This window comes from Anastrepha obliqua, chromosome 1, assembly GCF_027943255.1.
Source record: "Anastrepha obliqua isolate idAnaObli1 chromosome 1, idAnaObli1_1.0, whole genome shotgun sequence".
NCBI lineage: Eukaryota > Metazoa > Arthropoda > Insecta > Diptera > Tephritidae > Anastrepha > Anastrepha obliqua.
In genome coordinates, this window is record NC_072892.1 from 172,525,763 (window position 1) to 172,550,897 (window position 25,135).

General features: G+C 40.2%; 2 protein-coding genes across 2 annotated transcripts in view; one reads left to right on the plus strand and one right to left on the minus strand.

The window, feature by feature from the left end:
• LOC129241070 (ubiquitin carboxyl-terminal hydrolase 46) overlaps positions 1-25,135 on the minus strand; it is a 104,495-nt gene that overhangs the window by 14,942 nt on the left and 64,418 nt on the right. Inside the window, exon 2 of the mRNA XM_054877225.1 lies at positions 7,912-8,213. The gene's annotated coding sequence lies outside the window, so the exon portion shown is untranslated. The remainder of the gene's footprint in view (positions 1-7,911; positions 8,214-25,135) is intronic.
• Positions 11,273-19,285, plus strand: LOC129238600 (uncharacterized). The gene is made up of 3 exons (XM_054873674.1): positions 11,273-13,403; positions 13,511-13,577; positions 17,067-19,285. The coding sequence occupies exons 1-3, from the start codon at positions 11,329-11,331 to the stop codon at positions 19,200-19,202; spliced, it is 4,278 nt and encodes a 1,425-aa protein (XP_054729649.1). The 5' UTR covers positions 11,273-11,328; the 3' UTR covers positions 19,203-19,285.

Here is a 25,135-nt window from a genome sequence, read left to right on the forward strand (position 1 = left end):
TGTACGGTGTCCTGAACTCCCAAAAACTTGATTAACCTGCTGAGGGTACTCTCAATTAGGAAAGCTGCATGACATCTCAAAAGTAGAGCTAAAATTAGCGAAGACCATTGATATACTAAATTATGCTTTCTTCAAATCATAAAGAATCGAACTCCATCTGGTATCACCAGGGACCAACCGGTCTATATCTGATTTCAAACCGGCAAGATTAACCTAACGTGAACTAAGAGGCACTCGACCGAGCAAAGGTCTCTGTAAATGTTATTTTTTTTTATTTCGACATTGTTAAAAAATTCAAGAAATATTAGACAAGGTGTATCGAGTAAATAAAATGTTGCTTACTGCTCATCCCCCCAACTGTATACACAAATTTGTATTACAAGAAAATGTTAAGCTAGAACAATTACGACTGCGACGCTTTTGTAATATTTAACCAGTTTTCGGACACAATTAATCTTAATATGAATGGAAATATAATCATTATTTCAGTTAATTTCAAACTTGCCCTTGAATGCTGTAATTTATACACGAGTACATACAAACACACACAAATTGAGACTTCACGTTGTTCGCATAGGAAAGCAAAACATCAACAAAAATATGGTATGTAATTGCATGGCCAGCAACATGAAAAATGTCTTAGTTCACGAAGTTCGCAACAACAATGCGGCAGTAGTGCAACATCAGTGGAACAAAGCTCTATCGTTGATATACACACACATACATACATACATGCATGTAAGAGAGCTGTTTATAAAATGAGCAGGAATATATACAACTTCACATAAATACGCATATTAAGTATAAGAGGTGTAATTAGCACATGCATGCACATGTAAAATGTGTGTATGTTTGCTTGAATATTCTTAATGACAGCTGAACACGAAAGCATCAGTCAACTAATGAAGAAATCGCAAGTAATTTTGATAAATACGAAAAACCGTATAGGTAAGGAGTTAATAGTGACAAGCACAGTAAACATAAGAAAATCTCAAAACATAGCAATATGAAAACTAGCTATAATGTATAAGTACATATGTATTAGAGGTATTAAAAATTAGTGTGTGCCAAATAATTGAAAATAACGTAAAATACAACAAACCTAAAAAACATGGCCGAAACGAAGTTGGAGCTTTCATTTGATTTTAAACAAATGCTGTATGTGTTGGCGGTTTGTTATGCTAAACCATATTTTGATATGTTACACTATGCAGTGTTATACTATGCTATGCTGCAATATGTTATGCCATGTTTTGATATGTTACACTATGCTGTGTTATGTTATGCTATGATATGTGTTGATATGCTATGCCACGAAATGCTATGCTAAGTTATGTTCTGCTATGCTATGCTGTGTGTTGATATGCTATGCTATGCTAAGTTATGTTCTGCTATGCTATGCTATGCTAAGCCATGCAATACTATGGTAAGTTATGTGCTGCTATGTGCTGATATGCTATGCCATGCAATGCTATGCGAAGTTATGTTCCGCTATGCTCTGCTGTGTGCTGATGTGCTATGCTTAGTTATATTCTGCTATGCTGTGGTATGTCCTGATATACTATGCGATGCAATGCTATGCTAAGTTCTGTTCTGCTATGCTATGCTACGTGCTGATATGCTATGCTATGCAATGCTATGCTAAGTTATGTTCTGCTATGCTGTGGTATGTGCTGATATGCTATGCTATCCAATGCTATGCTATGCAATGCTATGCTTAGTTGTGTTATGCTACGCTATGCTATGCAATACTTTGTTATGCTATATTATGCTGTGTTATGTTATGGTATGCTGAACAGTGCTAGAAGTGTGCTATGCCACGTGCTGATATGTTATGCCAAGTTTGGTTGTTCTATGATATTCCAATCATATGCTATGCTATGTTATCTGCTGCTATGTGCTGATATGCTATACCATGCTAAGTTCTGTTCTGCTATGCTATGTTTTATGTTATGTTTTAAGTTATGTTCTGCTATGCTATCCTATGCTATATTTTGATAAGTTTAGCACGGTTCTGCTATTTTATGCACTCTGTTATGCTGATAAACCCCAAACCAAGTATTTCCTCTGCATAACGACACCTCCTCTGTACACCCTTAAAGAATTGTACAAAATACAGGTATACATATAAATTTACTGATGTTAAAATTGTTTTTATATTTTTTTATATAAAAAGCGTAAAGAAGGTAATCGATAGCATACATACAAGTACGTTAGAATACTTTTTATATTAGCTTTTCAAAGGAACCCAGCGTTTGGGAGTACATAGAATGCATAGCAAATGTGGAATTTTTCGTAATTAAAAATGTTATTTTCAACATAAAAAATAAAAACAAAACACATTAACCAATAATCGCAATTAAGTGCGGATGTTTGTATTGTCGTGAGTGAAGCAGCAAAAGTGAGTCAAAGCAGCTTTCGACGCACTTGTCGATGTGTTGAGGGAATACTCGTCGTACTATATGTATGTATGCGTATGGTGAAATCAATGAACTAAAGTTTAAAGGTAAACAAAATTCATCGTAGTGGGAGTAAGGGAATAACATAATGACCAGTAAGAAAATCCAATAAGGAGGGACTTATAACCCAATTCATTCAGAAAAACCTTCAAGTAGCTGAAATGGACTTAGGTCAGCTCGACTCAGTATAAAAAATTAAAAAAAAATTTTAAATTAAAAATAATTTTATACAAAACTACTTTTTAAATGACTGATTGATTTTCTGGGAAGTTCCCAAGTTACAGTCATCTTCTTTGTATCGGGTGGTTTTTTTAGCTGCATGAGAGCTATCGATATCTATAGCTTTGATTTAACTATTGAGAATGACAAATTGTGTTGCCATTTCTGTTCAGTAAGGTTTGGCCAGTCATCAGGAATCGCTTAACGTCAGAACAACATTGTTGAAGAAGACGCCGAAATGTCGATTCATAGTTGTTCTCAACTTGTTGGCCTTTATCCTTCGACTACGTGAAAAATTTTACGTCAATTTCTAGGCTTACGTGCCTATACAATACAGCTCTGCAAAAATTTAAGCCAATTGACCTTCGTTTGCATCGCATTTCTTTCGCTAATTGGTCCCATTTAGATTTATTAGGCAGATTGCTTGGAAAAAGTAGTAAAAATTGGACTGATCGAATGGGACATGTAACTCGTAGTCACGGCAGACATATGCCGGATATGCAATAATATTCAAAAAATAAATGCCGTGAAACTATCTACCAGATTGTAATAAAAAAAAAGCACCGGAACCCCCATATTCTTCCCGGTTCACATCTTCGTCTGTTTGCGTCGTCGAAGGCCTTCCAGTTCGCTGTTCGTCTTCGACGTCCTCCCGGCCTTCCTTGAACGATCATTTTCCCCCACCAGCCGATTCGGTTGATGGCTTGGCAGACGCTCCGCGCGGGAAGGCTCATTACTTTTCAATCAAACCCTGTATGTAGAATTAATCATCGGTAGATTTGATTAATATTCAGGAACAGAATCACACAATCAACCAGTAGTCCGGTGGTAATAACCCGATACGTACACAGAAACACTAATGAAGGACAGGACAGAAAACCTAATTAAGAAACTCGGAAAAAGAGTTGTACATATTTGATCTCCGAGTACGAGTATCGAGCAATGCAAATTTTAGTTCGATACTCGCACGCAATTAGTTAATTACCGAACTGCCAAATGTTTATTTATTTATTCAAATACAAAGCCTATGAGCAACAAATTTTTACAGTCTACTAACACAAATTATATAAGATTCAAAGAAAAATCAAGCGCGATAAGAGATGAGAACTGTTTAAACTGATTAAGAGCGCGAGCAATTGGCGAATTTCGGGCATAATTGGTTTGTTCGAAAATTACGAACTTTTGAACATTTTTCAATTTTATTTATCAGCATTTCTTTAGTTTTCCAACGACACTCGCACCAAGGCGCTTTCATTAAAGGCGCTTTCATTAAAGACCAACAAGTCTCTTCTGTACGTTTGATTGTCAAAGCAAAGTATTTAGATACTATTAGAAAACAAATAATGAATTCGCCTTGTTTCATTCTGAGCTGACAGCCACATGGGCACGGCGAATGAAAAAAAAAAACAACTAAGCTGATTTACCAACACCCCCTTTAATAGATTCGCCTTGGTTTGTACTGTACATAAAAATTATTTAAAATATAAACAAAAACGTCTGACAGAAGTCAAAATAATCATTAGTACTGCTCGAATTACTCGAAGAAGCTTGATATACTTGAGCATACGCTCGAAATATTTCAAATAAGGACCATCGAACAGATGTGCGTACACTCATTGCTCATTTTCCCGGGCTGTTTTGAAATGTGTGAACAAAATCGAGAGCTCTAGTATATTTTTATATGCAATGTAGTTGGTTGGTGGGTTGGTTAAGGTGGTGATTCTTCCAGAATCCTACCAGCGCTTCCGCACCATTTTGTTGCCACATCCTCGTTACCAACTTGTTTAACGGTTATTTATAGCATGACTATATCCAGTCTGTGCGGTTTAAGAACCTTATTAGGTTGTTGACGTCTAAGCCAGACAGTTGTTCGAGATTCTCGAACAGCGGTTGGCCCAAGGTTAACATTCTGTCCCTCAATAGGACAGGGCATTCACAGAGGAAATGGAAGATTGTTCCCTTCTTCTCCGGTTGTTTACAACTGTGACAGTATGTATTGTGAGGGATACCCATTTTGGCTGCCTGCTCTCCGATAGACCAAAAGCCAGTTATGACTGCCGTTAGTCTCCAGGCGTTCCGTCGTTTCATTCTTATTAATGCCGACGATTGCTTGAGGTTGTAGGTGGGCCATAACGTTCTGCTAATTTTGCATTTCATCTGGTCTTTCCATCTACAATCCGCGATTCGGAGGTATTTTTGGGAAATTATATTCTTGACTGCACCTAATGGTGTGAATACCGATTCTGCAAGAGCGTTGCTCTTGGCAGATCCCCCTTTTTCCAGTTCATCTGCTTTTTCGTTACCTTCAATGTTCCGATGTCCCGTGGCCCAGATTAAGGTAACTTTATGGTTTTCACTCAAGGTGGTGAGGCTATTCCTACTTTGTTCCACCACTTCAGAGGTTGTAGTAGCCGAACTCAGTGCCTGGATTGCATATCCGAAAGAATAGCGATATTGCCCTTAAAAGAGAAATCTCCGATTATTAGCCTACAGGCTCCCCCAATTGCCAGTACTTCCGCCTGGAAGACACTGCTGGTATTAGGGAGACGCTCAGCTTCTCAACTTTAAGTCTGTGAGAATATAGGTATATACCAGCTCCAACACCACAGTCCATGCAATGTAGTAGTGGTGACAGAATAGTGAAATAATGAGAAAATTATGTCCAGGCAGACTCGTGGCCTTCAGAAGTATACTCAGTGTCAACCCAAACAAAGCGAAGCTGATGCTGTTATTGTTGTAGATGTTTATAAATTCCTGCCAGGAACGGTGAACGCAATTGAGCCAAGGCGATGTGAGTCCCACGAGAGGCACATCGCAGCCGGTTCTACGTACCGGTGTGACTCGGGTTTTTCTCGACCGTGGACTGCCAACCCAGCAAACTAGATCTGCATAGTGCGCCAAAACTCAACCTTCAAATCTGTTTTTCTTTATTTAAATGCAAGAATTGTACCATCTGAAGTACAAGATGTTTCTCCCTTTCATTTCATCTACAGAATTTTAGGGAAGACACTGTAACTAAAAGCACAAAAGACGCATACATCACTCAACACTCTTGTCTCTGGAATCACTAACAAAATTTACATTGCAGAGAATGCAAGTCAATGTTGAACTTGAGAGCCGATTTAATAGCAATCTCACTCGACTGGGTTCCCGTTCAACATAACAGCATATACGGTAACGAAAGAACTGGTGAATTAGCTAGAGTCATTTTCTATTCAATGCAATAACACTACGCTTTCCACTTGGACTAATTAAAAGAGCACTGTAAATGAAAGTTAAAACGAACTTCTGAATCAAGTTGGAACAAGCTAAGGATCCCTAAATTTGGGAAGAAAATTTGGTCCAACTAAAATTCAAAAACCTTTTAAGAAGATTAAGAAGATATATTTTTAGACCAACAGCAACGATTAAGTGGCCTTTTGGAGGAAACGTGGCAATAATGGCCCCTCGCGCAAAACTTGGTACCATGACTGTAAATTTGAAGGCAGTAAAAGTTGGTTGGTAATTACAGCTACCTACGAGTATTCAGCCTTGGTACACAATAAGCACTAGAAACAAAACAACTTCTCAAAGCAAAATCTAACGGAGCTCCCCAAGTGTGTAGCATAAGTAGTTTTTGATTAATGTAAGTAGGTTTATTACCATGAAGAAATGATTTCAGAGGTGGAGCGAAGATCAGATCGTTAACCGGCTCTCAGCGAATTTGAAAGAAATCGACTGATTGGCTGACATAACAGTGGTCATGACGGCGAGAAAGGCCCACAGAAGAGGAATCTGGACGCAAGTACCTCTTGTGTGAACAGACATAAACGTAGTTCCACTGTGATGAAATATCTTTAGATCCCGGAGTGGAATTTAGCCATGTTGGATAATTTTTATAGTATTAGTGGGAGCGTGCCCCACATATCACTAAAGCGACGGTGCTTTTGATGATGTTTCTGACATTTTGATATGAATTTCCTTCCCAAAAAACACAGCGGTTTGTTAGATTAACAAGTGTGGCTTTCTGCTATGGTGAAAAACGAAACTGAGCGAGTAACTTCAGTTGTGGCGTCACCGGAGATTCGGCAGCAGAATTCTGAATTCACACGTAATCACATACTCGTCCAATCAGTTGTTGTACAGACGGCGACAGAGTAACATTAATAGAGGCTGTGTTGATTTTTTTTTCGTATATCATTAACACAATCTCAGTTATTTCGTAACCAAACCGCTGTGATGACTCTGGTTTCGTCAGCCAGTCAGCTGAGTCCTTCAAAATTGCTGAGATTCGGCTAACGGTCTGATGTTGGCCTCACTTCTGCATTCATCCTAGGTTATAACTACCCAATTGGGAGCATTCACAGAAGCGAGTTCTTAGGCACTGTTATTCGGTACAACTATATTCAACCCTTTGAGACCCCACGGAAACTATTCTGTAAAGTTCTTTTCCACAAAATTCTATAAACTTACAAAAACTTTTTTTAAATTCTTCTGTGTCGCCTTACAGAATGTGAATTATTAAAGCTTTTGTTATTCTATTAAATATTTTTTTTTTTAAATAAATTTTTTTTGTGAATTATTAAAGATTTTCTATTAAATAAATTTTTCTTTACTTCACAAACACACTCGAAAAAAGGTTGACTTTTATAATGCGTCAGCTGTTATTGTTTCTGAAAATTTAGCTTTTCCATGCTTTTTGCCCCTTTTAATCAACAACGCTTGGCGCACATTTGCTTCAAGGACAAATTGCAATGCATTTTATTTTCTCTTCTTAAACTTGCCAACATTTATGCCCGTACATCATGCAACCCAAGCGGAGAGTGCTCGAAATGCAGTGGCAGCCGCAGCTAGAAAATGTGAATTGGCACAAAAAACAACTTTTAAACTTTTTGGCAAACTACTTTCGTGCTAATGCATTTACAGTCACAAGTTGAATTGGGCGATCGAAAATCACAATCTCCAAATTATGAGGAAGCCAAATCTATAAAAGCCCATTAACTTTAGTTTGTGTAAAAAAATAGGCGCAAAGTTTCATGGTAAATATCTTTCGATTTATTTATACTCGCAAATTTTTGGGAATTTTTTGGCATTTTTTCCGTAATACACATCTCTACATATACACTGTACGCGCACATGTATGTACATATGTATGTGTGCGTGTGTGTGAAGTGAAAGTGATTAAAATGTTAAACGATGATAAATAAGTTGATTGCTTTTTTGTTTTATTTTATTTCTATTATTTTGTACCTACCGTGTTCAAGAGTTCCTTTCTTCCCTTCACCAACACTTCAATGTTGCGGTGATTTGCTGTGCGAAAGGTGTTTGTGGATCTGCGGGGATACGCGTCCGTATGCGGTGTTACTAGGCCGTCATCAATACTATGAATCTCTATAATTACTTCACTTTAGTTTTGGTGTTGTTGTTATTGATGTTATCTCGCTCAGTTTCTCTTGAAATAAATTTAATGCGCGCTGATGCATTAAATCGATATGAAAAACTTGGCTTATCCGTTAATGAGTTTGGATTTTATAGAAATTTAGTTTGAAGGATGACCTGAAAAAGGGGGGAAGAAAAGTGTTATTGAAGCAGAGTTTTTGAAATTCAATCATTTATGGTAAAATAAAGATCTACACATATGTACGAGAGCAAACTAATACGTTTCTCAATTGATCGCAATTCGGCGCAAGGGAACTAAAATAAAAGGTTACTTAAAAATTTAATTTCTTTTTTTTTTTTTGAGTTAAGTCACTTTTTAGACTGTCATCGTAAATGTTTGTATTACAATTTTTTTATAAAAATAAACATTTTTTTTAAATTTTACTTATTCAGGGTGCATATGGCAGTTGCGAACATGCCGCGCATTCTTTTTGCCCACTTACAGATAAGACACAGGGGGCTACAACTTAACAAGTGAAGAGACGTGCGGTTATTGTCTCTTTATGTGCAAATCACAACGACTTAGAAATTTCTAATTTTCTTAAGAGCGTCCGTTCAGTCGTTCGTAAGGTTCGCCGTGAATTAGAAGCATTTAACGGCGTTGCAGAACCTGTTGCAAAATACAAAAAACATGAGGAAGCGGGCGGAGATTACTTTGATAGGTTGTTGTTGTAGGAATTTATTACCGGTAGCCGCCGCTGTTGTTGTTGCATTAAGTATGTATGTCGGGGTCGTTTAACCTGCTACAATAGCCAGAATGTAATTGAGCCAACGTTACGCGAGCCTCACGAGACATCTGAAGCTCTACGTCTGCGATGGGTGGTGATTGGACTCCTATCAGGACGTTCGTATTGTCTGACCCAATAGTTGTAGTCGTGTTTGATCCTGGATCTCATCAGTATCGTCGAATAGATGTCTGCTGACTCGACTGAGAAGTAGCTCAGACTCTAGAAAGCTCCTGCAGTGTACTTCCTACGATAGCAACGTAGCAGGAATTGCTTGCTGAGCATCTTACTGCACTTCTCAGCCCGGAGGCAGCCCATGGCAGGCTTAATATTGATCGAAAGCTATGTCCACTGCGACTCACTAGTACCAGGCGACCAGATGAACGCAGCACCGGCCAGCCAATTTCTTTATATGTCGACAACAACATTTCTCTGTCTTTGCCCCAAGCGCTACCGGCTAGCGATTTGAGGACCTTTTTGCGGTTTAGGGCCTAAGTGGCAATTACGATTGTGTACACCGAGAAGGAGAGGGAACTATCAAAGATTACCACCAAAATTATGAGGTATCATCGACTTTCACCTGCAGTTTGATCCCTTCGTCCTGGTGGTAAAGTGAGTCACCGTAGATTCAGTGGGGGAAAGTTGTAGATTCCTCACAATGAAAAAGCAAGAAAGGCTGGCGAGATAATCGTCCACTTTGAAACACAAGGCCTTGATGTCATTGCCGGACGAAAAATCGTCAGCATAGGAGGCGAGTGAAACTGCCTCTGGTGGTTGGGGGATGCTTCGAACACCAGGCTGCAGCACTCCTCGCTTTATACGCCTCCGTTTTGAGCTTTGGTCTCGAAAGATTGCCGACCACACAAGTAGTTCGCGCAGACCACACCTCTTCAGTCCCAGTGAAAACGTCGACTGTTGGATATCACCCAGCAGACTGAATGGACCGAAACTCTTCGACAGGTTCAACGTTATTAGGACACTGCTCTTGCAGGGGCAGTTTTGGTTAAGTCCTGAATGCTGTGGTGTTGCTGTTCACTCGCCGGAATCTATGCCAGTGTGTAACTAGGATGTTTCGTAAAGAGCGGGAATAAAAGTGTTTCAAGTGCTTTCACTATCGGGGATAGGATTCCCCTTGATTGGCGGATTTCCCAGGTTTTAATAGTGAGACCACTCTCCCAGTTTTCCACTTGTCAGGAACTTTGAGAGCGGCCAAAGATAAATTGAAGACCCTTCTGAGATATTCTACCCTTAACGGACTGAAATTTTTCAGCATCAGAAGCTTGGACGATGACAACATCGGCTGAAACGTTCTTGGAGTATTTGAGAGAAAGATTCTGCGGAAGATTTTTGCATCTTTGCACGTTGCCGACGGGGAATATCGCAGGCGATGGCACGGACTTTGGAACCTTTTACTTTTCTGATGGCTACCTGCATTTCAAAGAGAAAGCAAGCCGTTAACTGGTTTAAAATTTTAACATTTTTGGTCATAGATTAGGTCAAGTTAGCCAGGTTTCTTGTCTAAGACAAGACACTCGGTGGCCCTAAGGTCCATTATGATACCTGCATTTAATTTCCATCCCTTAACTAAGTAGCTTAAACCACTTAGATCTTTTTAAAAATGTAACTACTCAATCCAGTGAGACATTTTGCAAATTTTTCAGGTCTTCAGAGAAATAATAGCCAAGATATTTGGCACATCTTCTTTGAACTGCAGGACACTCACAGAGGAGGTGTTGTACTGATTCAATTTCTTCTTCATCTCCACAACTCTTGCAGAAGTCTTTGTGAGGTGCATCCATTCTACTGGCTAGGGTGCTAATAGTGCAGTGCTCCTTATAACACCTGCGAGGACGCGGGTAGTTGATTTGTTGAATCCAAGCAGACATTTTGTGCTTTTAAGATGCAGTTTCGGCCAAAGCGCTTTGGAGACCCTGCAGTTTCTGGTCATGCCATATTTACAATTTTGCTTACTTTCTTACAATGAAAACTCACTGGGCGCTTTTTTAAGTTCTATACCAATTTTGCAGCAGCTTTCTCCAATCAGCTCTTCGACACAAGATTTTTTTATATATAAAAAGTGAGAGCAATGATATATTATATTAAACAAATTCTTGTGCCGAATTAATTTATTTGCATTTGAAAACTGCGCCCTAATCAAACAAAGCTTACACTATTTATAATCAGTGATGCTCCTTCCCTTCCCACACTACTCACAATTCCACTAGAATTCCCCCGCACTTATGTCTGTATGTATGTATGCGCGCGTATATATGAGCTTAGCGGTATTTCGAATAAATTTTACAGAATTAGCATACATTCGCTTGAGATAACCTCTAGCACTCAGGAGTATTAGAATCGCATAACATCCAGCATTCATTCAAACAATTCGAACTTATCAATTTTTCATATACGCAGCCGAGCCAAACAACTGCCAATGCCAGCCTCAACATTCAGTGCGCTCCGGGGCTTAGTACGTAAACTTACATCGTAAAACAAAGTGAGCAAATATGCTGAAAGGTGCACTATCGATCTGCACACTGTTGATGCTTTGGAGTGCCAACGCCGCAGAGGGTGAACGTAATAGGAAACGTAACGAGGTGTCCAGATACATGAATTTGCACGCTCATCCATGTCTGGACTTCTACGAATTCGCCTGTGGCAGTTGGGAGCAGCCCTACATCGACACGAAATACATGCAGCCGGTTATGGAAAATCCAGAAATCTATTTGCGCACCAAGATCGATCACGATTTGCGTAATTTGCTGCAGGAGCAAACGAAATTAGAGGATGGCGTGAATGGACGCAAATTGAAGGACTTTTACAAGTCCTGTATAACTGTCGAACGTAATAATTTAATACAACAGGAATACTTTAGTCAAATCATAGAAGCACATGGCGGCTTTCCGGCAGTGCCGGGTTCCAAATGGCAAAGTCACAACTATAATTGGCCAGATGTGGTAGGCACTTTACGCTTCCAATATGGCATGAATATATTGGTGGGTGTGAAAATCGATCTCAACTATTTGTATCCATACGAGGATAGCATATATTTGGTGGAGCCCGACACTTTCATACCGCCCGAGTTGTGCAGCGAGGAGGCCACCAATGGGACAAATTTACGCGCCGAAGAGTATGCGATAATCGAAAACGAAGTAGCCGAGAACCTCAACATGTGGCTGTCGCTCGATATGGAGAAATCGCAAAAGATAGCGACCGAACTGGTGACGTTTGAGTATCAACTTTGTGCTGGTGTAAAACGCAAGAACGCAAATCAACCGACAATAGCTGTGTGGCAGAGTTACGACAGCGATATACGCAAGACGCTCTACGATTTTACACATCACTTTGAAAATAAAATTGATTTCATTGCGGCCACTTTTGGCACACCGATCCATAAACCCGTTTACATGGCCGCCGAACCGTATTTCAGACAATTAATCAAACTCATTGCGGCCTCCAATAAATCAACTATCGCCAACTATATTATGTACCAGACATTGTTGGCACTGAGTTTGCCGCACAACGATCAGCCCAACATACGCGCATTGCACTGCGTTGAAAAGGCCAAACGCTACTTTCCGCAGGTGCTCGGCGAGATGTTCTATAGAAATCATGTGAATGTCGCCGCTAGAGATGATGTGCTCAACATGTTCGACAAGCTGAAAGAGTCCTTCCGCATGAGCTTGCAAAAGCCGTGGATCAAGGACTACACACGCCGCATAGCTGAGAGCAAGCTCGCGGAGATGCATCTAGTCTTCCCCGTCTATGGCAAAATGGAAATAAGTCATATAAACATAAATCGCAGCAGTTACTGGCAAAATTTGAATAGTCTCATGAAAGATAGACAACAGGCACAATTTCAACGCATTTTTCCACCAAAGCGCACAAATCTCTACGATCAAGTGGAGTCGTACGAAACGCACATCTTCTACAGTCCACAACAGACACGCTTCGAAATGGGCTGGGGACTGCTGCAAGCGCCACTCTATCACACAGAATATCCTAATTCGATGCGTTACGCAGTGATCGGTCACAAACTGGCCAGTTTGTTAGCCAGCGCATTCGATGACATCTCTTGGTCTACGTCGACTAATGGCTTACTAAATTGGGATCACACAACTGCATTCGAGTATAGAAATCGTAGTGAATGCTTTCGTCAGCAAGTTAGTAATTATCTGTACAACGATCCGTTGTCATTCTCAAATTCTACACTATTGCGCGAAATAGTGGCACATAGTGCCGGTCTAAATGTGGCTTTCAATGCATACCTGAATTGGTTGGCCTTCCTGCAACCAACCGACGATTTCGAAGTGCTGTCGAAAGAAACGCTGCCCGAATTCAATTTTACCAACACGCAACTATTTTTCATTGCCTTTGCACAAATGCATTGTAATGCCGCTGGTTCAGCGGCAAGGAAATCCGGTTCAGCAGGACCAGCACGCACACTCAGCCTGCTTGAAAGACACTCGATAGAGCGTTTTGCAGTCAACGGGCCGCTGCGAAATTTCATCGAGTTTGCCAGAGACTTTGGCTGTGCGATGGGAGTGGAAATGAATCCGCCGGATAAATGCGTTATTTATTAGTTTTTACAATTATTTTAGCTTTAAATTACTTTTAGAAAAAATATATACTTATATCTATGTAAAATAAATAATTCCCACTTAATAAAATAAAAAAAACAACCAAGAGCTACATGAAAAGTATGGGGTTGGGCGAGGCACGTAAGAAAAGCACCAATTTTGCATCACTTATAAACGTTGGTAACCCTGTTGCAAATGCTAAGCGGATACCTTTCTAATGTAGGTAGCGGCAGGCTAACCACCTACCCTGCCAGAAAGCAAAATAGATTAACGAAACCTACGCAAGACTGAGTCTTGTCGAGGTTCTAGGCTCACGAGTGGAATGAACAAGGGAAACAAAAACCTTTCTAATGTGCGGCACTAGTTTTGCATAAATTTAAAAAAAATATAAAATTTTCTCGAGATGTCTTTCGGTGCACCTATTTGACTTTTCGAAAGAACAAGCTTTCCCATTATTTACGGCACATATTTTCGTTCATGTGGCTGCCTCGGCTGTTTTCGCAATTTTACGGATACCTCCAGGATCGAGCACGGTTCCGGCTCTGAAAGAGCCCTCCAACCACTTCAAGGGTAGTTGAGTACTCTAAATCAAGGCTGAACTATGTCGGTAGACACAATATTCCGATGCTTACATGGATCGCGGGACACGTGGATATCACGGGTAACGCAACGCCTTACTTTTTAGCTAGGATGGGCTCCGAAAGGCCAACTTCTTTGGTCCGGAACCCATTCTGCCACTCCCTTCTGCAACCATCAAAGCTACGGTTAACGAATGGGTTTCTTCAACCCACAAGCGAGCTTGGCAGGCTGAGAGAGGCTGTAGATGGACAAAACTGGTGTTACCTGTCATGTCCGACCGACTGTCACAGATCCTCCTGTCATTAAGCAGAAGGGGTTGTAGGCTGCTGGTTGGACTGATGACGGACCACTTTCTATGGACGAAGCACATGGAAAAGGTAGGCATCTCAGACAGTGCACTCTGCCCAGCATGTGGAGAAGAGGATGAGACGGCGGACCACTTTGTGTACGTCTTTCCGGCCTTCGTTCGAATCAGGCTTGAGGTCTTTGGCTCTTATGTGTTAAAAAGCGACCGCCTTGGCTCCTTGGCACCACAAGATCTACTCAGATTTCTTCGGAGGTCGGATAGATTTAAAGAAAATTTAAAAGAGAACCCGAGTGCAACACAATGGACTTAATGTTTCTGCTGCACATGCCGCCAGTGGTTCCTTCAAAAAAAAAGATCGCCTCGGCTGACTTCGCAGTAGCTCCTCCTATTAACCCAGTTTTCCAAAACCTTGGTTGTTGTTGTTGTACCAGCATAATGTACGGGAATGTTGCTAGAACGACAGTCCTTGGTCGTTCCGTCAATATAGAGTCGACTGTCATGGGAAAATCCAAGACCTTGATCAGTTTCTTGCTCTAACTCACGAATGGTTTGCTTGATATTCGCCATAACAGCCTGAATCGTTAAAGGATAATTCGCATAGAATCGGCTCCTCCCGGCAGCCCAGAAATAAGTCTGACATGGTCAAATCGTAGCGCCGAGATGACCAATTGACATCACCAAGACGACTGATAAATACTGACTTAATAGAAGCGGAATATGAGGATTTAGAACGCCGAATTTCGCATGACTGAATCTTATTGGAGCCCATACGAACTGAAGCGAGCGTGGGGCAGGGCATTACCTCCTCCCCGCTTCTTTTCTTGGTCGTCATTGATGAAATTCTAACCACTATTGATAACATAGAAGGACCCCTCCTTGTTATGGCACCCTATTTTAATAGAGCATCTTGAATAGTACTGTTTTCTCAGCGCTGGTCGGCCGTGAACTCCATCAATATTGGAGAGAACAGCATTGAGAAAGTAAGCGAATTTCAATATCTCGGAAGTCAATTTGCGGCAGGTGGACGATGCAAAAGTGATGTTTTCACAAGGCTGCAGAAGCCAAGAAACGCATTTGCTAGGCTCCGACGAATGTGGATGTCCAGAAAAATCAGCGTGCATACCAAACTTCGAATTTTTAATTCAAATTTTAAGTCTGAAAGCTGTTCGTAAACCGGAAAAGCCGTAGGAAAGCTGCAAGTGTTTGTAAACCGCAGCCTTAGGTACATCCTACACATTTGGTGACCAGATAATTGGATATCGAACGCCGACTTACACCGGCGATGCCAACAAACAACTCGCGCAAGATATCAGAGAACTCAAGTGAAGGTGCCTCGGCCGTACACTACACAAGCGAGGCACGGAGATCAGCAGGTAAGAACTAGACTGGAATGCCCAGGATCAGCGGAACCGAGGCAGACCTAGGGACTCATGTCGCCGTTGAAACAAGAGAGTGCAATAAATGCGTTGAGCAAAAACCTGAAGTGGCAGCAAGTAAAAGCACAAGCAGGGAATGGAACGAAATGGAAAAGAAAGCGAGAAACTATGAAGACCAGTATACTAGATAGGGGCTAAATCTGTTACTATTTTCAATCATTTTGATGAATAATTTTATTTTTTCATTCGTGCAAATGTAAACAAAAATATCGTGAATACTGTGACCTTTGCTTCCTGAAGCACGTACGCGGTTAATTTAGACCTTGGGTGTATGTATAGGGGGATTGGTAAAGGGTGATCAATTTATAGGTATCGGATTTTAAATTGATATAAAAAATATATTATGAAAATTGATTGCGCAATTTTTAATATTTTTGTGTAGAACTATTCATGATATTTATTTCTTAAAGATAATCCCGTTCAAATGTTGGCCCCCAACTGCGCCGTAATTCAGCCATCCGTCAACACACATTTTGAAAGTCTCGCTCGAGGACCTCGGTCGACATCGCGTGAATAACTTTAGTAATGTTCGCTTCCAATGCCACAATCGAAGCTGGTTTATCCACAAATCATTTACACTTTGCATACCCCCACAAATAAAAGTCCAAAGGTGTGATATCACACGATCTTGGCGGGCAATCCACTGGCCCGAGAAGAGAGATAAATTGCTCACTGAAGCAACGACGCAGTAAATCTATTCTTTCAAGGGCTGTATGACAAGTAGCGCCGTCTTGTTGGGAACCAAATGTTGTAAATGTTGTGGAGATCATGGACTTCAATTTCCGGCACCCGGCACTCGGCATCAAAAAGTCGTTTTTCGTGACGCGATAGACTTCGCCATTCACTGTTACATTGGCGCCTGTCTCGTCTTTGAAGAAATATGCGCCGATGATTCCTCTAGCCTATAGGCCACACCAAACTATCTGTTCTTGAATGGCTACGGGCTGCCCTTCAGTCTACCTACAAATTTTGCTTATAAGACTTAGCCATTGAGCCAAAAATGAGCCTAATCGCTAAGCCCCATGAGTTGGCCTGCATGCGCGATGAACACTTTTCACAGCGCCGCGATTTTCGTAATAGAATTCGTACGATTTGTAAACGTTGTTGAGGCATAAGTCTTTCCATGATGAAGTGTCAATGAATAATGAAATATTTATGTATTTAGTTTGACTGTAGTCACGCGTGATCTGTCAAACAAACCCTATTGAAAAAAGTACTTCCAATCTGATCACCCTTTGTAAGGCGTGCAAATGCTTATCGCCGAATGAGGTGATGTTTGCGTTAGAAGAAAAAAATTCTAAAAGCAATATTTGATTTTCCAGCCAATTCAGTACTGATTTTAGTTTCGCTACGTCAAAATGCCGAGATTTGTGCGGTTATCGCTGCATTTGTGTGTCGCTCTAAGCAGCGCAATCGCTTTGAGTTGTTTCGCATTTCAAGTTGCGGCTCAACGTGACGCGAGCAACCGCGATATTGAAGGAAAAATCATACGCAATGCTAAGGCAACCGAGGTACTCAAATATATGAATCTCTTAGCCGATCCATGCAATAACTTTTACGAATTTGCATGCGGCAAATGGCCAGAACATCAGCCACAACTTGAAGAGGGTGACGCGCTAATCTCAGTGCAAACACAGCTGATTCAACGTGTACAAACAGATGTACAACGGCTGATCGATGCAATCAATGCTAAGACCAACAGTAAAGGCAATGTAGACATACGCAAAATTAAAGAATTCTACATGTCCTGTTTGACAGTTGCGCGTTCGTCCGATATTCCGGAGAATTTCCTAATGAATTTTGTTAAGGAATATAACGGCATGCCTCTGCTTTCGCTCACCAACTGGAACATCAATTACGATTGGGTGCAAGTAATCGCGCGCTTACGTCTCAACTACGGTTTCGACTTTCTAATTGGAATGGACGTTGAAAACAAGGGCCGAGCTGTCATATCTTTGACTGAACCGAAAACAACATTGATTCCGCGCAATTTGTGTAGCGCTGGTTCCGCTCTGGATGCGGACAAACGCGATGCAATCTCCGAACAATTGCAGACGGAGGTGTCGAAGAATTTACAAGCTTGGTTGGCGCTAAGAGCCGACGAAACGGATCGCGTAGCTGGCGATATTATAAGTTTCGAGTTCGAGTTGTGCAGGTTTATGAGGGAAGAAGAATCGTTGCCACCGTCGAAAGATAGCAAATCCGAGCGAATTGTCTACGAGGGACGAGATTTGTCAGATCTGTCGAAACAATTTGGTAATATTATCAATTTCGGAAAGTATTTGGATATAAGTCTGAATACGAGCACTGCAAACGTGGAGATTGTTATGCAGTCGCCAAGATATTTTCAACATTTGGCGCGTGTTGCCCGGAACAATCCCAAGCCAACGCTGACCAATTACATAATGTATCGCGCCCTCTCCGCCATCAACTTTCCTCGCGATGAGGCCAAATATCCGCCTGCACCGTATTGCACAGAGCTCATCATGCGCTACTTCCCTAAATTTATTGGTCAGCTGTATTATTCGAGCACAAACATTTCATATCATCGTAGCGCAATTCAAGCCGATTTAGAGCAACTTTTTGGCACAATCAAGGAGGCATTGAGGGAGACTTTGAATGTAGATGGTTTGCCCGAGAATGCGCGTCGAATTTTTCAAAATAAACTTATGCTCTACGAAACGCTGTCTTTTCCCAAAAATAAGAACGCCAATCTGCGTGATCTGCCATCGCTGGAGCGTAGAATTTTCTGGCTCATGCAAGATATCGTCATGAAATACCGGGGCTACAAAGAGCAGCAACGTTTTTATGGTGGCGATGCTGAGGTAGATGAAAATAGCGTCGAAAACATGGATATACAAATGGAGCTAGAGGAAAATGGCATCGTTACCGGTTGGGGTATTTTACTTCCACCCTTCTATGATTATTTCTATGCGAAATCTTTAAAGTATGCCATAATCGGTCAACGCATTGCACGTGAGCTGGTTGGCGCTATGATACCCGATGAGGAAGAGACTGAGATTACACGTGACGAATCGGTTATGGAAGCATTCAATAACATATCCGAGTGCTATCGCATGCAGTACAGCAACTTTTTATACAACATACCCAACGAATTCTACAATACCAGCAAATTGCGTGAACTAATGACGGATAGTGCGGGCTTAAATGTGGCCTTCAAAGCCTATCTCGCATGGCTGGAGTCGGTGGATCCGAGCAATCGCGAAATTTTAAGGCGTGAAACTCTGCCCGGTGTTGACTTTACAAATACACAATTATTTTTCATCACTTTTGCGCAATCCCGTTGCTATGCCAAATACATGAGTGAGCCGCCACCGACGTTCTTGCCCTTGGGCACACACACCGAAGAACTCTTCGACGTAAATGGAGTGTTGGCAAATAATGTGGAGTTTGCGCGCGAATTTGGATGTACGCCAGGTGCGGAGATGAATCCTGATGAAAAATGTACGGTGTATTAAAGTGAAATTAAATTTTAAGCAAACGTATTGGTATTTGAAAATATTGAAAAATAATGAAAAAAATTGTGTTGCATTTATCATAGAAAAGAAATATATTATATTAAAAGATCTTAATTTAAAAACTTAATTTTATAATTATTCTTATTTAATAACTACTCATAATTAGTCGTGTTATAGAAAATAATTTATTTGAGCAAATGGGATGCAATGTACAGGGTGGGCCATGTAAAATTTGCTTTTTGAATCGGCTATAAAAAAACAACGAATCAATATTTTTTCAAACTTTTTGTTTTATTTTCAAGATTGAACATTGTCATTTATGAATGAAAAATAATATCGTTCAAATGACTGCCACGACTGGCTTTACAGTAGGCCATTCGATCAAACCAATTTTTAAGCACATTTTCGATTGTTTGGGCTCCAATTTCATGAATGACAACTTCGATTTCTTGTTTTAAAGCATCAATCGTCTCTGGATGGTTCGCATAGCATTTGTCCTTAACGGCTCCCCACAAAAAATAGTCCAACGGGCTTAAATCACAGCTCCGAGGCGGCCAATTGATATCGGAATTTCGGCTGATTATTCGGTTTTCAAAAACGGTAGAAAAAAGTTCGGGTGTAACAATGTCATCCTCTTCAATTTTTAGAAACAAAAACTCGTTGAGCATGTCACGGTAACGCTCGCCATTTACTGTAACAGCGGAAGAAGAAGAAGACTCACCACTTTGGAAATAAGTTTTCAATATTTCCCAATTTTGTTCAAGCGTATAGCGTCCGATTTCGTAAATGTCAAACCTTTCAGTAAATTATGAACGCATTTGACATGTCATTTGTGTTACCATTTTCAAAAAAATAGGTGGTTCAAAAAGCAAACGCTATATGGACCACCCTGTATATTGGGTTGCAATGTCATTGGGGTTACCAGCAATGACAAAATAAATACACCAAATTACTTAAAAAAATGGCAACATTATGTGAGGAAGTCTAAACTGGCAGTTACGACTTTCGATTCACCACTGCTCTGCTCGCTAGAGAATTCCGCTGCTAGTCAAGCGAAACATTTATATTTGAGAGCAACAACAATTTAGCGATTATGGAGCGACTTTGTTTATAACCGCTTAGATGACAAGCAACAGAAGCAGGCCAGTGCTACCAAATATAATTGAGATATTTTTTTATTATAAAATATTTTGCGGATTTTCAGAAGAATTGCTTTGAAAAGCTAAGGCATAACATAGGAGTGGAGTTGTGGTGAGGATGACGACGGAATTAAACCATTTGGCATACAGTCCAACGTTTTGAAAAGAATGGAATTACGTAACAGTTTGTCAAAACGCAATTAATACAGAGCTACCAAATCATGGTGAAAACAATTAAGAAAGTGTGGCCAAGATCAAACCGTTAACCGGCGCTCAGCGAATTTGAAAAAATCAGCTGATGTTACCGGGGTCATGACTGCGGTTGGTTTACGAAAAAACTGAGTTTGAATTGGTGATATACGAAAAAAAATAAACACAGCCTTCGTTCATGTTACTCCGTTTCCGTCTGTACAACGACTAATTGGGCGAGTGTGTGAAATGACCGGGCAGAATTATGCTGCCAAGTCCCCGGTGACATGGCAGCCAAAGTTACTCGCTCAATTTCGTTTTTTACCATAGCTGAAGACCAAACCTAGTAATCTATCATCCTTGCTGCCAATCATATGCAACATTGGAAGGAATTTTTTTGTTTTATTCACTACTTTTTAGGTAGTTGGTGAATCGCTGCAGGACGAGTGTCGTGAAGCTCGTCCAAATCGGTTGTTGTGCCAGAAAAGTTCGATGCTATTAATGAACTAACGAGAAAAACGAGGTAATCACTTTTCAGGCGCCTGAAGAAAGCGATTGGTGCATTTGAAACGAATCTTTTGGTGTTACCTCCAATGGAAGAAAGTGTTGCGAAAATTGGTGCAAGCACGAACAAAAGCGCCACCAGCAGAGCAGCTGCTACCATGACTATAATCGAGTATTGTTGTTGTTATAGTAATACATCAGCGGTAAACGATGATGTTGTAGTAAACGTTTACCAAGCCCTGTCAGTACGATGTATTCACCGAGCGTCATCGTCTATTTTATCTAACGGCAGGCACAGGAAATATGCTGTATCGACGGTTTGAGGGCTGAGAGGGCTGGCGACTGAGATTTGTGAGTTAGATGAGTGGTTTTAAAGGGGCATGTAAATCGGTGGTCAGTATCGCGCGGAGTACCTTCACATGCAGGACATATGTTGAGTATTTGGCGGTAGCAAAAAAAAAAAAATACATATATATACTTAGACCCACGCTAGGTCCGAGCGGACCTTTTTCCACTCATATTCCCTCAAGGGATGAGTGGGCGAGGTATAAAATTTGACGGCAAGGCAAGGGAATCATGTTCACAGACAGGGCCCAAGTGGGCTCCAAGCAAGGGCAGCCATTTAACCTAACCTTACATAGAAGGTTTTGGGTTGGAGACCTTGTTGCCTTTGTATTCGACTATACAAAACTTGAAACGTATCAATCCCTCACATCTTTTCGCCCTCAAGACAAAGTCTAAGTAGAGAGACAGATCTGGTGTATATGGAAACGATGGAAAGGCAGTAGATTATGGCCGATCAGATAATCAGAGAGCAAACTAAAGATGCCACCTAACTATTTCATCTTCATATTAACCCTTTGCGATAGGTAAATTTTTCTGATGGGAGTACCAGCTAGTCGGAACAAATTTAGCTTCTCGGAGTTATTTCTCCCTTAGTGATTTAAACAAATAATATATATGAATATTAGAAAACACTGGATTCGTTGAGTTGGCAACACCGACTTTTACGACGATTTGTGAATGCCACCACTATTGCGGAAATGATGATTGGTCAAATAAGTGTTGCTTACAGGGGCCCAGCAGGTTTCAGGCCCCAGGTTTTTCCAAAGGCTTTACGGCATTGTTGAAAAATCTTTAATGCGCGATCCATCTTCAGCGAAACATGTGTCATCCAAGTCAGTTTCTTATCTTCGTCAGCAAGCCTGAATGTTGCACCTTTCAGTGCTGGAAGACTGAGTCCATCGAACTTCCGTTTTCTCGCGAACAAGACTAAGATAAGATAGCCTTGGTCGAATTGACGAAAAGCCCTTGCTTCGTGCACCAGTCATCGATTTTATTCAGAATTCTCTGCACTTTCATATACAGTCTTCTTAAGGATTTTTCTGATATTAGCGCACAGACATCGTCCGCATTTGCGTGGACATGAAGTCCGAATTCCTGCATCTCCGTTAGCAAAGACGACGTTAGAATCTACGACGAAGCACCACAACAGAACATCCCTTGGAGGCATCCTGGCTTGGCCCTATTGGTAATTAGTTCATCACTGTTCTCACCAGCGGTTAGTAGCCTCTCAGAGAACATGGAATATATCCATTTACCTACCCACCTACCCTTACAATAGTCGTTTAAAGCTCATCAATATTCCAACTCTTGCTAGTCTTAGAAAACTGTTTGGAGTGGGATTTTTGATTAAACTGCTCACACAGCCCATTCCTAGCCCTTTTTTTCTGACAGAAGTTAACCTTATTTTCCACTCTCCAAAATCAAGTAACTTTAAGCTTCTATTTAAAACGATGTAAAACAAACTACGAACTAAAATGCGTGATTTAACTCTCATTTCAGCGTTATCGTTGAGGGTTGTTTGAAAAGTCCGTGCACAGTCATAAAAATTGCACTAGTGGCGCGTATCGAGGTTATGCTTAGTTAGTAGCATCTCTGGGAAGAACATACACCAAATTTCAGATAGATCAGTATAATTCTTTGTGTTTGGCATTCGTTTGAATCGAGGAAGTCGAGTTATTTTCACAAAAACTCTTTTTCCATCGCGACAACGCAACAGCTTACACCTCAACAGTTATGGGCGCACAATTAATTAAAATATATTCGAAGAATGGCTGGCGGGACAAAGATTTCATTCAAACGAGCAGGTGATTGCAGACACGAATGGCTATTTTGCTGATTTGGACAAATCCTATTACTCGGAAGGGACCAACAAACTAGAAGAGCATTGGATGAAGTGTATAAGCCTAAAAGAGAATATGCCGAAAATAAAAAAAGGTTTACCCCAAACAATTAAGTAGTTTTTGTTTTTCCACGGACTTTCTAACAGGCCATCGTGTATTGGGCGTTAAAAGAACGATACTCTCTCAATAAATGATTGACGATGGTATTCCACTAACTTTTTATACGGCCGATGATTTTTTTCAATACCTGACCAATTTTAGAGCTAATTGTTCAAAAAATCAATGCAGACTGCAATAATTCCGCGTGGGTTGGACGGAAAAAGTGCAGTCGTTTAATTTGTTATTATTATTATTAATGTTATTGAAGGCATAATCAAACAACTTCGCCTATCTGTGAGCTGCTACCACACCTCAGTATCTACTGCGCTCTGAGTAGTTTACGCACTCGATTATTAAACCTACCCAAGATGACCATCTCCGGCCATAAAACCACTGAAGTAAAGAAAAACCATTGGGGTTTTGTTATCTTTAAAGTTTATTGAACGGAAGTTCACGCAATTTAGAATAGTTAACGGTTATAAAGCATATAATTTTAACTGATCTCTATTAGCAAAACAACAAGAACAAAATCAACAAACAAACAGAAGTAATTAAATACTATAAAAAGAGTGAAATAGTAAATTTTAAAAAATATAATTAAAATAAAAAGTAAAAAAAGAAAACAACGGGAGGAGTCTATGTATGGCAAAAGAAACACAAAACTGAAAAAAAAATTAAATCCGCCTTTAATTGATCACTCACGCATAGCCGACAAGCTTAGTAGTCACAAGCAACTCACCTGCAAATAAACAAGAAAAAATGCTTTAGTAAGAAATTTGAGGTAAAAAAGTGTAAGACAAGTTTAAACACTACTCAAGGTTAAATGCAAGACAAAGTTTATATATAATATATATATATTTTTTTTTATTTTATACTTATAATGAAATGTATGTAGAAAGTTCAACGCCACTGAACTGGCGCCCATTCTCAGCCAAAGAAACAACAAATACGTGGCATTTGTAGCACACAACGGACATCAAAAAACATCTTATAGCCCACATTGCACCACTCCAAAAGCAATTATGGTCCGAGTTCAGAAATACCTGACGTTTAAATAATGTTAACCATTTATCAAATTTTTTAAGCCCGTGTAAGAATATAAGTAAACGCTCAATGTCAATCATACGAGCGTTACGCGTTAGACACTCAGGAAAGACAATTTTTTTTTTTAATTTTTATTGATATTTTTCAATTTATTTGTTTTATTTTTATTTTTTTTAATTTATTTATTTTTATTTTTATTTAAATTTTTTACATTCATTTTATTTTATTTATTTATTTTAAAAAAATTTTTTTGTTTTGGTATTTTTTAAATTTTTAAATTTGTACTTAGGTTAGGTTATGGTGGTAGTCGGTTCGTATGACTTAGACCTTACAGGTCCGTTGTGATACCACTGAACCTTGGGACACGGGAACTTTGTTTATTTATTTTCATAAAACCATTTTGTGGCTTTTATGAAGCGCAGGATTGGTATAATCCCCGCGCCAGACGGTTTTGTAAGACAATTGAAAAAATGTTTACCTAGACAACCTGCTCTGATTATAGCTAAGGCTGGACAATTGCAAAGGAAGTGTTCAACTGTTTCTTCTTCTTCCTAATCTCTACAACTTTTGCAATATTCATGGGAGAATACTTCTAGTCTCAAGGAATGCCTGCCAAAAGCCAATAACCGGTGACACAAGTCACGACCTTCGAAATATCATCTCTTGAGAGGCTAAGCAATTCTTTTGACCTTCTCTTGTTTATTTGCGGCCATAGTAGCCTAGCTGTTACGCATGTATCCTTCATTTTTCCATGACCTATTGGCCTCTTGGG

Excerpts from the sequence above, each read along its gene's own strand:
- LOC129238600 (XM_054873674.1), top strand. The coding sequence starts at position 11,329 with ATGCTGAAAGGTGCACTATCGATCTGCACACTGTTGATGCTTTGGAGT. Across the intron at positions 13,404-13,510 it reads GATAAATGCGTTATTTATTA|CTACATGAAAAGTATGGGGT; the intron begins GTTTTTACAATT and ends AACAACCAAGAG. Across the intron at positions 13,578-17,066 it reads ATTTTGCATCACTTATAAAC|TTTCGCTACGTCAAAATGCC; the intron begins GTTGGTAACCCT and ends TACTGATTTTAG.